Here is a 14,936-nt window from a genome sequence, read left to right as displayed (position 1 = left end):
TGCTTTAACCTTCAGCAGTAGTCATTTTAAGTCTTCACTGTTTCCTAACAGTAATGTGATGTTACCTGCATAGCTCAATTGTTAATGTTCCTTTCACCAATTTTCTTCATCTATATCTAATTCAGCCTTCCTTATTATATGTTCTGCTTATAGATTGAAGAGACAGGGAGATAAAATACATGTTGTCTGACACCTTTGGCAACTGGAAACCATTCTGTTTCTCTGTATTCTGTCCTAACAGCAGCCTCATGTCCATTGTTTTGAATAAAAACAATCAGATGTTGTGGCACACCTATATCTTTTAAAACCGACCATCGTGTTTTTAATGATCCACATAGTCAAAATTTGCTGTAATCTGTGAAACACAAGCTGGTTTTCTTCTGAAATTCTCTCATATGTTCCACTAATGAACATAAACATGATTTTTCAACACAATTTTCTAAATCCAGCATTTCTTGTTCCATAGGGGGTGACAGTCTTTGTTATAAGATTTTGAGCATCTCTCAAATGAGAAATTTATGTCATAGTTGAATAATCTTTGACATTTTCAGTGTATTGTTCCCATCTTTTCTTCATTTTGTCCTGTTCAGGTAGAATCATAGAATCACAGAGCTGGAAGGGAGTTCCAGGGTTGTCTAATCCAACCCCCTGCACAATGCAGGAAATTCACAAATACATCCCCACACACACACATCCCCAGTGACCCCTGCTCCATGCCTAGAAAATGGGGAAAAAACCCCTCCAGGATACCTTGCCAAATCGGCTGGAGAAAAATTTCAGACTGACCCCAAAGTATCAATCAGCATTTCCCTAGGTGTGTAAGAAGGGACCACAAGAACTAAGCACTGATGCAACCCTTCCAACCCTCCTTCTCATGATCTGCCTAATTCGCAGAATCAGCATTGGCCATCTAGCCTCTGCTTAAAAACCTCCAAAGAAGGAGACTCCTGAGGAAGACTGTTCCACTAAGGAACTGCTCTATCAGAGTTCCAATCTAACCCCACTGAAATTGATGGGTTAGACCAGAATCCCTCAGCACAGGATTGTACCATTAGCTTCCTGGCATAATGCCTATTGAATTTCTACATGTGAGATTGGCTAAAGTCCCTAGATCAGGCCAACACCCAAGGGCAGAGGGCACCCCCACGCTCCCTGGTGTACAGCCAGTTTGGTGTAGTGGTTAAGTGTGGGACTCTTATCTGGGAGAACCAGGTTTGATTCCCCACTCCTCCACTTGCACCTGCTGGAATGGCCTTGGGTCAGCCATAGCTTTGGCAAAGGTTGTCCTTGAAAGAGCAGCTGCTGTGAGAGCCCTCTCAGCCCCACCCACCTCACAGGGTGTCTGTTGTGGGGGAGGAAGGCAAAGGAGATTGTGAGCTGCTCTGAGACTCTTTGGAGTGGAGGGCGGGATATAAATCCAAATCTTCTTTTCTTCCCTTAATGCTAGATGCATTTTAAAGTTTTGAAATAACAGTTCCATAGACCATTGCAACAGGGCAATTTTTATATGGGAAAGTTCTAATGAGCTCTTAATAACATCCACTACATATAGTCCTTCATAGAAATTGTGCTTTTTAAAGAGACTCAAAAAGGAAAGACCTTGAAGGCAGAACAGGATGTTTTGGGGAGTCTGTGACCTGTGGGGCTGGGTCAGTCATGCAACACCTCCATGCTCCATACACTCATTGAAAGTGGGGGGTGAGGCTAGGTGACTGAGGGGTGGGAGTCTCAGCCATGACTGTCCCAACCTCAAATTGGGAGTTGTCATGGTTCTTAGAATGTGGACCACTTCCTAAAATGTAAAATCCTTTAAAGAGCTAACCTTGACCCACACACAAATCTGGATCAGTCAACAAAACCTCTACAACAGCATGATTGGGGAGGGGGCACAATCTGGACAGGTGGAGGAGGCAACCATATTCACATTTGAATAGCTCTTTTTTAAGACAATACTTTATTTTCCATTTTATGGGTTTTGCAGAGAATAACAATACCAATTTTTTAAAAAAGAAAAAAAACTAATCTGAGAACTTGAACAGGAACAATATCTGCATGGACAAACACACCAGGTAAGACACAAGTTTACAAATAATACAGGTAAAGTCAAAATTTAATAATTAAAGTTAAAAAAATACAGAATTTTGCTAATGTTAGCATTAAAAGATTGAAACACAGAATCTTTATAAATAAACTCTAAGAAGGGCTCCCAAATAGCATAAAACGAAGAGTCAAAATGAGGGTTTTGAATACAATAAATATGATCAGTAAGCCTTTCCATTACAAAAAAATCCCAGATAACCTTAAACCAATTAGAGAACTTAGGAGATTCTGGAGTCTTCCAAACGCGGGCTATAGTGAGCTTGGCTGCAGCTAAAAAGAAAAAAATTAAATCCTTCTGGCAGGAAGGAATTCTGTTATCAGGCCAGTAAAAAAGTAAAATAGTTTCAGGTTTGAATGGGACCGCATAGCCAGAGATCTTATGAATAAACTTCCTTCCAATAATTGTGAATAATTACTTCCAATAGTGGAAGTAAGAGCCATGGGATCCACATAACTTCCAGCATGATGATGTTGAATCCTGATGAATGTAAGACAGTTGTTGTGGAGTGGTGTACCAATGAGTTAAAACTTTGAAAGAAAGGAATTGAGCATTTATACACGGAAGCATAAGGACTAGCTTTCCAAATGGAGTCCCACGTAGCAGGAGGTAAATCTAGACCAAGATCCTTATGCCATTTATTTTGCTATGAAACAGAGTGGTCTAGATCCAGAAACAAGATGAGGGTATAAAGTAGTGAGAGAAGACCTTTATGTTGTAGATGAGTTCGATTAAGCAAAACTTCAAAAGGGGTAAGAGATCTACTTAAGTTGGAGAGTGAAAGCGAGTTGATAAGATATTTAACCTGGAGATACCCAAACCATGGAGTCGTAATACCAGAATTTTGTTGGAGATGTGCTTGATTGAACAATGAACCATGCTGAGTAACGTCAGAGATCCCAGTTTTGTAAAGTAATCTCCAGAACTTGAAAGAGTTAGAATCTCAACCTGGGAGGAACCAAGGCTGCCACAAGAAGGAAGAGATAGGTGAAGTATTAGGGGCAAGCAGACCCTTGAGTTTGTCCCAAACTAGAAAAGTATTGTGTAAAAAAGGATTGTTGTTAATATGACAAGGTCTGGTGTGTGGAGAGTTCCAAAGTAGATTATAAAGATAACGGGAGTCCAAAAAGGATTTTTCAATGTGTATCCAATCAAGAGAGGATTCAAAATGAGATGAGAGATGCTAGCTGACAGGAATAATAATAACGTTTAAGATCAGGCACTTTCAAACCTCCTGAATTGTGGGTGAATCAAAGTAATATGAGAAATTCTGTTACGTTTAAAACCCCGAAGAAAATTATTAAGAAGTTTATGCCATGAGTTTAGCTCTTTGGGAGAGATTTTTATTGGCAACATGCGAAAGAGGAAGATGAATTGCGGTAAAATAATAGATTTAAGTGTGCTAAGTCTTTCAAACCATGAGAGAGATACGGAGTTGAGATCTCTAAGAAGGAAGAAAAGCTTGTGTGCCAATTTAGAGTGATTAAGAGCTTTAAGGTCAGCGAGACTGAGGGGAATGTTAATCCCTAAGTATTTCCAAGATTTGTCCACCCATCTATACAAAAAAGAGTTTTTTAAAGTAGTAGTTAAAGAAGAGGATAGAAAAACTGGATACATTTCTCATTTCGAGAAATTAATTCAAAGACCTGAGACTGAGCCAAATGAAAGCAATGCCGTATTAAGATGACGAAGAGAGGAAGCCGGATCAGATAAATAGAGAGCCATGTCATCTGAGAAAAGATTGATCTTGAAGGTGTGATTATTGACCGTAAGACCCTTAATGTTTGGGTTTTGGTGTATGTATTCTGCAAAGGGTTCTATAGAGATAGCGAATAGAAGGGGTGACAGGGGGCAACCCTGTCTTGTACCCCAATAAAGAGCAAGAGGAGAAGAGCGGAGGCCATTGACAAGAATACAAGCTGTGGGATGGGAATAAAGAGTCCTGATCAGAAAGAGAAGGCTAAAGCCTATATGTGTTAGCATGTTGCAGAAATAATTAGTTTCCAAGCGATCAAAAGCTTTTTCCGTGTCAAGACTGAGTATAAGAGATTCTATTTTATGTAGCTTAGAGTAATGAATAAGATTTAGGGTTTTATGAATGTTATCTGATATGTCTTGTGAAGGCATAAAACTTGTTTGGTCTCTATGGATATATTGAGTTATGAAAGTGTTGAGACATTTAGCAATAGTGGCAGTAAAGATTTTTGCATCCTGATTGATGAGTGAGATAGGAAGATAGGAACTGGGGAGAGTAGGATCGTTGTGTTTTTGAGGTATATATGATTACAGGTAGAGGTGAGAGGTACAACTAGTGCAGGAAGGGTTTATAGAATTCTGCTGGAAGCTCGTCATTTCCAAATTTACCTGATTTGAGAAATTTAATAGTATTACTGATTTCTTGAGGAGTGAATGGGGCTTCCATGATGTCTCTGTGCTTAGGTTTGAGTTTTTGAAGGGTAGGAACTGAGTCAAGAAAAGAGCGAATTAAGTCAGTAGGTGGTGTCTGTAAGCTATAAAGTTCTGAATAAAAATTAGTGAAAGCAGATAGGATTTCTTGTGAATCAGAGGCAATGGAGCCTTTAGAAGTTTTAATAAGATCGATAAAGTTGAGGAGACTTTTTGTCTGACTTTCCAAGAAAGCATCATCAGTGTTTTAGGCATTTTATGACAAGAACATTGTTTAAGGAAGAGTAAATTACACCGAATTTTAGTAGTTCCAGCATTTCTAACTTCTTTCTTTTGGCAATAAGCTGCCTATAGACCTTAGAACTGCCCAAAAGTCTGTGCTTATGCTCTAGAGACTGAATAGCCAATAAGAAGTCTGGCCTTGTCTTTTCTCTTTCTTTTTTATAGAAAGATGCAAATAAAATAATCTTCCTTCATGGCATCCCAAACAACATGCTGAGGGGTTTCACCGTTCTGATTAAGCTTGAAATAAGACTGAAGTACTGAATCAATATCTGTAACAAAAGATTGATTTAATAAAAGAGAAGTATTAAATTTCCAGTTGAGTTTTTTGTGTTGAAAGGAAGGTGGGCAGAATTCACAGCCAACCCAAGCGTGGTCTGACCAGATTTGATAATCTACAGTAGAGGAAGGAACAGAATGAATGAGACCAGTGGTTACAAGAACATAATCTATTCGGGTGTGTATATTATGACATGCGTAGTAGGAAAAATCTTGTTCGTTAGGATGCTGTAAGCGCCACACGTCACAAAAACCAAAATCAGATAAGAATTTACCTAGTGGGGTGACTTTAGAGGAGTACTTTTTACAGCAACGATTACCAAGGTGTGATCTGTCTAAGGAAGAGTTAACAATGAAGTTCAGGTCACCTCCTATAATAATTTCACCTTGACTAAATAAGGAGAGATCCATCAGAACATCGCTGAGAAAAACAATTTGGTCAGCATTGGGGGCATAGAGGGAAACAAAAGTGAACCATTTGTCTTGAGGCTTGCCTTTCCAAAAAATAAAACGACCTCTAGGATCTGATTTAACTTGTGGATCTTGTAGACGAAGATTAGCTAAAAGTAAAATAGTGACACCACTTGATTTAGAGGAACCTAGAGCAGAGTATTGAAGGGGAAACCTTTTAGAAAATAAAACTTGTGAGCGTTTATTAGAAAGATGTGTTTCTTGAAGGAACACTATGCCTGGGTAGAGTTTCAATATGCCTGTGATCACTCTCTTTTTCTTGATAAAGGCCATGACAATTGAGGGAGATAGCCTTTAAAGAACTAGCTATTGTAAGGTATAGAAGGAAGAAGATTATAGCTTGCTGAATCAGAGTTTTGCTGTAGGGAGCTCTTCGTGTGTGTGCCTGTCTAAGAAAAATAGAGTGAGTGCATTGAGGTGGAGTTGAAAGAGGAGGTCCATCTGTTTGGTGAAGAAACAATGCAAAAAAAAAAAAAAAAGTCCCATAGGCCGAATTGACTTTAAGACGTAGTAGAGCAAGTTTGGTGTAGTGGTTAAGTGTGCGGACTCTTATCTGGGAGAACCAGGTTTGCTTCCCCACTCCTCCACTTGCACCTGCTAACATGGCCTTGGGTCAGCCATAGCTCTGACAGAGGTTGTCCTTGAAAGGGCAGCTGCTGTGAGAGCCCTCTCCAGCCCCACCCACCTCACAGGGTGTTTGTTGTGGAGGAGGAAGGGAAAGGAGATTGTGAGCCGCTCTGAGCCTCTTCGGAGTGGAGGGCGGGATATAAATCCAATATCTTCTTCTTCTAGAAGTCAGGAGCAGTTGGTTCAGTGTCAGCAAGTAAAGCCAGTAATTGTGAAGGTTTTAGAAAGATTGTGCAAGAAAAGTATCAACAACAAAAGTGAGAAAGTGCAAGTGCGGAAACCAGAGCTCATCCAGGCAAACAGTAGTGAGAACTGAAAAAAAAAATGCAAAAAGGGGGAATTGACAAACCAGGAGGATATAAGATTAAAAAAATACTAGGTCCAGTGTCTTAGTAACAATCACAGCCAGTAGAGGGAGTAAAAGAGCTTTTCTGATAAGTGTTGAAGAGCTTCCATACATTGTTGTCAGAGCAAATACAGGCAGATAACAGACTAAAAATAAAAAACATTAAAAGCAATAACCAGCACAACCTTATAAAACAGTGCAAGAACCATACGTGCAAGCAACGCATCAGGGAAAAAAGCACCAACTATAATTAATAGTGCAAAGCAGTTGGGTGAAAAAAACCTCTCAGGGAGAACAAGGACAACAGTGATTAAGGCTAAAAATATGACAGGGGAGCTTATCCTGTGAATTTAGGGGGAGGTATTGTGAGTTTCCTGCACTGTTCAGGGGTTAGACTAGATGACCCTGGAGGTACCTTCTCTAAAGGTGTCCCGTTCATCAAACTTGTTCAATGCCACCGCGGCCCGACTCACCTTGCTGGCCATAGAAAAAGAGGCTGAAAGACGACACCTAATAATCATAACCCGCAGCAGAGGGCAGCGCAGGAGGGCTACCGCTCTATCAGGATGTTGAGCCGGAAACATTTCTGATTTAATTTCAATCCACTGGTTCTGGTCCCACCTTCTGGGGCAACAGAAAACGGTTCTGCACCATCCATATGACAGCCCTTCAAGTACTTTAAGATGGTGATCCTATCACCTCTCAATCATATCCTCTCAAGGCTAAACATGCCCAGCTCCTTCAACCTTTCCTCATAGGACTTGGTTTCCAGACCCCTCACCATTTTGTCGCCCCCCCCCCTCCCGGACACGTTCCAGCTTCTCTATATTCTTCTTAAACTGTGGTGCTCAAAACTTAACACAATATTCTAGGTGAGGTCTAACCATAGCAGAGTAAAGCAGTGCCATCACTTCACGTAATCTGGACGCTATACTTCTGTTGATACAGCCCAAAATCACTTTTGCCTTTTTAGCTACTACATCACACTGCTGACTCAGGTTCAGTGTACGGCCCACTAAGACCCCTAGATCTTTTTCACACATACTACTGCCAAAACAAGTCTCCCCCATCCTATAATGACGCATTTGTTTTTTCCTAACTAAATGTAGAACTTTACTTTTATCCCTGTTAAAATTCATTGTATTTGTTTCAGCCCAGTTTTCCAGCCTGTCAAGATCCTCCTGCCTTGAGTGACTGCCAGGAGATCAACATCTTGATAGAGTCTAAACTCCTTACGGTATTGCTCTCAGCTTTGCTGACACGCTCAAACCTTCTGACCGCATGAAGTTGTGTGTCCAAGAGAAGGTACGCTAGCTCTGATGCCGTTATCAATTTCTTTATTTAGAGAATTTGTATTTTGCCTCTGCAGAACCTGCTTGAGGGGGCTCACAGCTATAAGATTTGTTAAAAAGCCAAGAAAAACAAAACCAAACGAGTCACTAAAAATGACAAGCCAACAAAACCATGCAAGAGCATTAAAAAGAACATAAAACGAGGCAGGGCAGTCTAAAATGGTATTTATTTTGTCATGTGATTTTATAATGCACGTGAGGCCAGAAAGGTAGGATATAAATTTTGTAAAACAAATGAATAAAACAAAAATTGAGAAAATAATTCTTAGGCTTGAAAAAGGGATAAATAAATAAGCCCCAGTAGTTTACCAAAGCAATTTACTCAAGCAACATCACCTTGTACTTGTGGGTGACTCAATTTCCCTGTTGTGTGCTGGGAGACAAAGCACCCAGAGGCTAAGCATCCAGAGTCATGCAACATCCTGGCTTGCCTGGCTGAGAACTTCCTTTTTTAAATGTAGGAGCTCGGCCATAATCAACTTAATATTAACCAACAAACAAAAGTAGGTAGATAGGGCAAAGGTGGTAGGGACCTTAGACAGAAGTGGCCAGGTACTCTTAGAATTATTTTTGTTGTAGGAGCTAAGAAAGTTCATAGCCAGATGTATATATTAGATTTTAATAAGGCAGACATAATTAACTCAGAGGCATGATGAGAGTCATTCTATGAGCAGAGAGAGACAGAGACAGAGATGGAGGCCCATGGCACTTGGAGGGAACCCTCTTTGCAGCTCTAACAAATGAGGGAGAAGAAACCTAAGAGCACAGCTTGCATTCTTTATTAGTGGAAGGGAGATACCCCCATAACAACTGGCAAAATTTGTGCACCTCTTAACAAAAAAATTTGTGGCAGGGCATGAACTTTCATGAGTCACTGCTCACATCTTCAGATACAGCTAGAATGTGAGTCCATTTGTTCTTATATCTTGGAGAGTGAAGTGATTTCAGATGCCAAATGACAATAGCAGGCCATTGGTAACGAGAGAAGAAACCTAGGTCTCCGTTCCGTCAAAGAGGATGCATTGTCTTGAGCTTCATTATCAGTTGCAATTCAGCAGTCTCTCTAATCTCCCTTTGAAATCCCTTTGTAAGAGAACTGCTACTCTTAGGTCAGCAACTGAATGTCCTGAAAGGTTAAAATGTCCCCCCACTGGTTTTTGAATATTCTAGTTTGTAATACCAGTAGAAAGAGCAAGAGTCCCCTAGCACCTTAAAGACTAACAAAATTTGTGGTAAGTTATGTGCTTTTGTGAGTCACTGCTCACTTGTTCAGGCTTATGTCAGATCTGCCTGCTCACTTAGAATAACAGAATCATAGAGTTGGAAGGGACCTCCAAGGTCATCTAGTCCAACCCCCTGCACTATGCAGGAATACCTCCCCCTAAATTCACAGGATCTTCATTGATGTCAGATGGCCATCTAGCCTCTGTTTAAAAACCTCCAAGGAAGGAGAACCCACCACCTCCTGAGGAAGCCTGTTTCACTGAGGAACCGCTGTAACGGTCAGGAAGTTCTTCCTAATGTTGAGCCGGAAACTCTTTTGATTTAATTTCAACCCATTGGTTCTGGTCCTACCTTCTGGGGCCACAGAAAACAATTGTTAAGGCTTATGTCAGATCTGCCCCTCATAACAAATGAGTTTGAAATCTCTGTGTTAGATTGATCCTGTATTGAGAAGGGCCTTGGACTAGATGGTGTGTATGACTTCTTCCAATTCTATGGTTCTAGGGGACTCCTCAGGAATAGCATTAAAGGCAAATCAAGTGTCTGCAGCAGGAAGGGCAGAGAAGGTAATTTAAACGCCTGCTGCCTACATCTTCTAGGCAAGGAGATGGCCAAGACATGCTTATAAAATTCTGAAGGGATTTACTTTGGCTGACGAGGTATCCCAGTGGGGTTCCTTTTTGGCTTTGAAGAGTCCTCAGAGAAGAATTGCATTCCAACGTCTACAGAGGATGTCCCGTTCTATTGGTGGAAAAATTTTTCTGGATCTGCCCATTCTCTTCATGCATGGACCAGCCTTAAAGGAGGGCATTCACCTTAATAATGCATTATATAATCTGTGAAACGACAACCCTTCTCTGAAAGTCATTTCATAAGAACTTTGTTCAGCCATATGCTACTCCTCTTCATATGAAATGCAATATATGAAATGCAATGTATAGAACAGAATATCTCAAAATGTTGCTTCTCATGATTCGATGACATTACAGCGGCTGCCACATACGCATGGTGATGAGTATAACCCAAGATGAAAGGGGAGGAAAGAATCCTTGCACTGAATATAAACTTTTCTCTCCAACAGAGTAAAGATATACCTCTTCTCTTCTGGCTTCAGGTGATCTCTGCACAAACCAGATCACTTTTGCTTGCAAGCTCCTGGGAGTACATTCCAGCAGAGTGCTGTTGTGCTCTATGCCGTACACTACTTGCTCTTCAGTCTGATCCACAGCTTCTCCTACAAGAAGAAGAAGAAGATATTGGATTTATATCCCGCCCTCCACTCCGAAGAGTCTCAGAATGGCTCACAATCTCCTTTACCTTCCTCCCCCTCAACAGACACCCTGTGAGGTAGATGTTGATTTATATCCCGCCCTCCACTCCGAAGAGTCTCAGAGCGGCTCACAATCTCCTTTACCTTCCCCTCCCCCACAATAGACATCCTGTGAGGTAGATGAAGATATTGGGTTTATATCCTGCCCTCCACTCCGAAGAGTCTCAGAGCAGCTCACAATCTCCTTCCCCTTCCTCCCCCACAACAGACACCCTGTGAGGTAGATGAAGATATTGGATTTATATCCCGCCCTTCACTCCAAAGAGTCTCAGAGCGGCTCACAATCTCCTTTACCTTCCCCCCCCCCCAACAACAGACACCCTGTGAGGTAGATGAAGATATTGGATTTATATCCCGCCCTCCACTCCGAAGAGTCTCAGAGTGGCTCACAATTTCCTTTCCCTTCCTCCCCCACAACAGACACCCTGTGAGGTAGATGAAGATATTGGATTTATATCCCGCCCTCCACTCTGAAGAGTCTCAGAGAGGCTCACAATCTCCTTTACCTTCCCCTCCCCCACAACAGACGCCCTGTGAGGTAGATGAAGATATTGGATTTATATCCCGCCCTCCACTCCGAAGAGTCTCAGAGCGGCTCACAATCTCCTTTCCCTTCCTCCCCCACAACAGACACCCTGTGAGGTGGGTGGGGCTGGAGAGGGCTCTCACAGCAGCTGCCCTTTCAAGGACAACCTCTGCCAGAGCTATGGCTGACCCAAGGCCATGCTAGCAGGGTCAAGTGGAGGAGTGGGGAATCAAACCCGGTTCTCCCAGATACCACTTAACCACTACACCAAACTGGCTCTCCACTACAAGGCAGAAAACACAGAACGCCTGGGCTCAGCAATTATTGTTGAGCTTTCTGAATTTTTAAGAACGTATTTGGGGTGTACTTTTCATGTCAAAGCTAAATAGCTATCAAAGAAATTAATGAAAGCATTAAAGATTCACCTAAACTATGGATTGACTTTTGTTGCCATAGACCTGAGTCCCCCAATCTGTTTTGCTAGCAGAGGTTTCCTTCTTCTGGAGAGAGGTGCTTCCATTAGCAGGACAGATCCATGAATCCAACTCATGGCCTCTAATAGCATCGCAAGTTCAAGTATACAATGAAAATGGCTACATTGATTAGGAGCACCCTCTAGTGGGATTTTCCTCTTTTTCTTTAAAATATGCTACCTGTGTAAAGGCTCCTTGACATATGAGTTGGATCCTGTGGCTCTTATTCCCTCGCTTGGTGGAACGGAGTTGTCGGATACAGCCCTGTTTTTAGTTCCTGATGACATGGTTTTGTTTTTCATGGAGGGAAATAGCATTTCCAGAATTTTGCAGAATGAGCATCATTACAGTGCAGTGTGTGAGTCTGAAGAGCCATGTGTGACATATGCAAAGCTGAGATTTTGGGATAGTCCTTTTGAGCCTCGGAAGACCACTGAAGGAATATATGTCATTAGTTTGCACAGTATTCCATGGAACTGCAATGGAAAGGTGGAGTGATAGCTTGAGCTTGAGCAAAGGGTACCAGCACTTGATAACCTCATTCCAAAATAATACTGAGGTTTTTTTTCTTTAACTGCCTTCCAAAGTTCCTCCCAAGAAGCTATAATGTACATATGCACATATGAAGCTGCCTTATACTGAATCAGACCCTCGGTCCATCAAAGTCAGTATTGTCTTCTCAGACTGGCAGCAGCTCTCCAGGGTCTCAAGCTGAGGTTTTTCCCACCTCTTTGCCTGGACCCTTTTTGGGAGATGCCGGGGATTGAACCTGGGACCTTCTGCTTCCCAAGCAAATGCTCTACCACTGAGCCACCATCCCTCCCCTGCTCTCCAGGGTCTCAAGCTGAGGTTTTTCACACCTCTTTGCCTGGACCCTTTTTTGGAGATGCCAGGGATTGAACCTGGGACCTTCTGCTTCCCAAGCAGATGCTCTACCACTGAGCCACCGTCCCTCCCTAATGTCGTCCTGTTTCTTTCTTCTGAGGGCCTTATATTGGGCTTTTTGGTGTTTTCAAACTATTATGGATGTTGCCTCAGGGTTAGTTCTATATTTTGCATAGTTAACGTTAAGGGCATACTTTGCCCTTTTACATTCTGCATCAAACCATGCTTTGTATGCTTCAGTTCTTTGGTTTAAAGGCCCCAATTTAGCTCTTTTCAATTTCTTCTGTATCTCCCTTGAAATTAGATTATATTCCTCTAGGCAGGTATCTATATTGACTGCATTCACCAATTGGTGAAGGGTGTTATTAACAGAGGACAAAAAAAAGACCCATCCTCTTTTCCAATAAGGCTGTCCATCTAGGCCGATTATAGCTAGGGCCATCTGTTGGTTTTAGCCTAGTGTTATGGGATTTACCACAATGCATGGCTAGCTCTTGTAAATCAGTTTTTAGGACTAGAGGCAAATGGCCGCTATTACAATATGGAGCAACTTCCAAATGCTCTATGTGGGGAACCACCTCCTCTGATACCATGATATAATCAATGACACTCATTCTAATGCCCGATCAATATGTGAACTCTGTTGGATGATCGCTAGGCAGGGACCCATTTAAGATTTTGAGGTTAATTCTATTTATTAGCTGGGAGGGACTTCCGGCTTAGTGTCATGGAGGATTGGCCGAGGACCTGCCTACCTGAGGGGCCGTCTTTCCCCATATGAACCCCAGAGAGCACTGAGGTCAACGGGGAAAAACCTAATGACTATCCCTGGGCCGAAGGAAGTTAAATATCAGAGCACCAGAATACGGGCCTTTTCGATCGCGGCCCCTACCCTATGGAACCGACTCCCCGAGGAGGTGCGGGCCCTGCGGAGCCTTGAACAGTTCCGCAGGGCCTGCAAGACCATCCTTTTTAAATCAGCATATTCGGACTGCTAAGAAAAATGGTAATTAAAGATCCGCCAATGCGGCCTAAAGATCTATACCGCAGTATAATTGTATTTACTAGACTGGTTTTTATTTTAATGTTTTATTGTTCTATATTGTAATTCTAATGTTTTATTTATTATGGTGTGTTTTTATGGATTGTTGTTAGCCGCCCTAAGCCTGCCAAGGTGGGGGAGGGCGGGATATAAATGAAATTAATAAATAAATAAAATAAATAAATTGACATGCTTCTCAATAGAGGAGCAGACCAGAGCCTCTGTTCTGGGCAGAGAAGGTGATTTAAACGCCTGCTGCCTACATCTTCTAGGCAAGGAGATGGCCAAGACATGCTTATAAAATTCTGAGGGGATTTACTTTGGCTGACGAGGTATCCCAGTGGGGTTCCTTTTTGGCTTTGAAGAGTCCTCAGAGAAGAATTGCATTCCAATGTCTACAGAGGATGTCTGGGGTCGTTAAATCAACTTAAATTCATCATGAGCCAAGGCTTCTTTGGGACAAATTAATATCTACTTTGGAAAAGAACGGTGCTTGAAAGGATCACGATCTTTAAAGGTAAAGATCTTTATCTATCACTCTGGGACTAAAATAAGATTTATTTGGAGGAAAAATAAAGGTCTGGATTCACCTATATTATTTTAAAGTAAAGAAGAAGAAGGTAAATTTGAGACTAAGAAAATTAGGGAACGAGGTTAAAAGAAGAAGAATCAATATTGTTTTGGATACCTGCAGCTGGGCAGCCCCCTCCGAAACAGAACAGAACTACAGATCAACAGGTAATGCGAGACTTCTTAATCATAGAAAAAGAGACTCCGTGGCAAGAAAGGAAGGAAACGGCCATTAAGAGAAGGGAAAATTGCTAGCCTCCTAGCCCTCTCTAGGACTATAATCATAGAGATACATCGGCAGCCATTGAAAGAAGGTCAAAAGTTAAAAAAAAATGTCAAAGACAACGGGACTTTAAAAATTAGCAGAGCTGACAAATATCATCATTAGAAGCTTAAATTTACTGGACTATATGTTTGGAACTAATTTTGGAGCCTTTTAGAAGAAAAAGGAACATTTTTTAAAAAGGGGCAGAAAAGCCATGGATGCCATTTTGGAGAAAATAAAATTTTCAAAAATTAATATTTCAACCTAGGAGCATCAAGGAACGGCGATTTTGGGCTCATTGGAAGGGGCATGCTCCAAGCTATAAGACTGTGTAATTAAAAATTGATTTGGTGAGGTCAACTTTAAAGGCTATTTTTACAATGGGAAGGCAGTGATGTCTATCCACAAACCAGGAGAAAGCAGATCCATACTAGGGCTAGGACACTGAAGGAAGTGAAAAGGTCTAAAATGCAAGATCAAATGGATGCCATGGAGGCAAAATTGGTGAAGGTGATAAGAGAGTCAATAACTGAATGTAAGAAGGAATTAAAAAAAGATATAGAAGTGCTCAGAAAAGATTCCCAAGCAGTGTTTAAAAAAATGCAGGAGGTTGAAGAAAAGGTGAAAGACCATGATGTGAGAATCAATACAGTGGATTCCAGTATTAAAAAAACGCAGGAGAAAGCAGTACTACAAGATTGCAAACTAATGGAAAATCAGATATGTCTGAGAGGGGTGCCTTAATCAGAGGGGACTGATT

At 41.5% G+C, this 14,936-nt stretch overlaps 1 protein-coding gene across 1 annotated transcript in view; it reads right to left on the bottom strand.

Annotated features, from left to right (window-relative positions):
* The window catches only part of SEMA3E (semaphorin 3E), a 133,954-nt gene that overhangs the window by 15,305 nt on the left and 103,713 nt on the right, over positions 1–14,936 (bottom strand). The window contains exon 15 of the mRNA XM_060258235.1: positions 10,180–10,319. Coding sequence (XP_060114218.1) covers positions 10,180–10,319 — 140 coding nt within the window. The remainder of the gene's footprint in view (positions 1–10,179; positions 10,320–14,936) is intronic.

The sequence above is a fragment of the Heteronotia binoei genome, chromosome 17 (assembly GCF_032191835.1).
Source record: "Heteronotia binoei isolate CCM8104 ecotype False Entrance Well chromosome 17, APGP_CSIRO_Hbin_v1, whole genome shotgun sequence".
NCBI lineage: Eukaryota > Metazoa > Chordata > Lepidosauria > Squamata > Gekkonidae > Heteronotia > Heteronotia binoei.
Note: the sequence above shows the minus strand (reverse complement) of the source record. Positions and strands in the feature narration are given on the sequence as shown.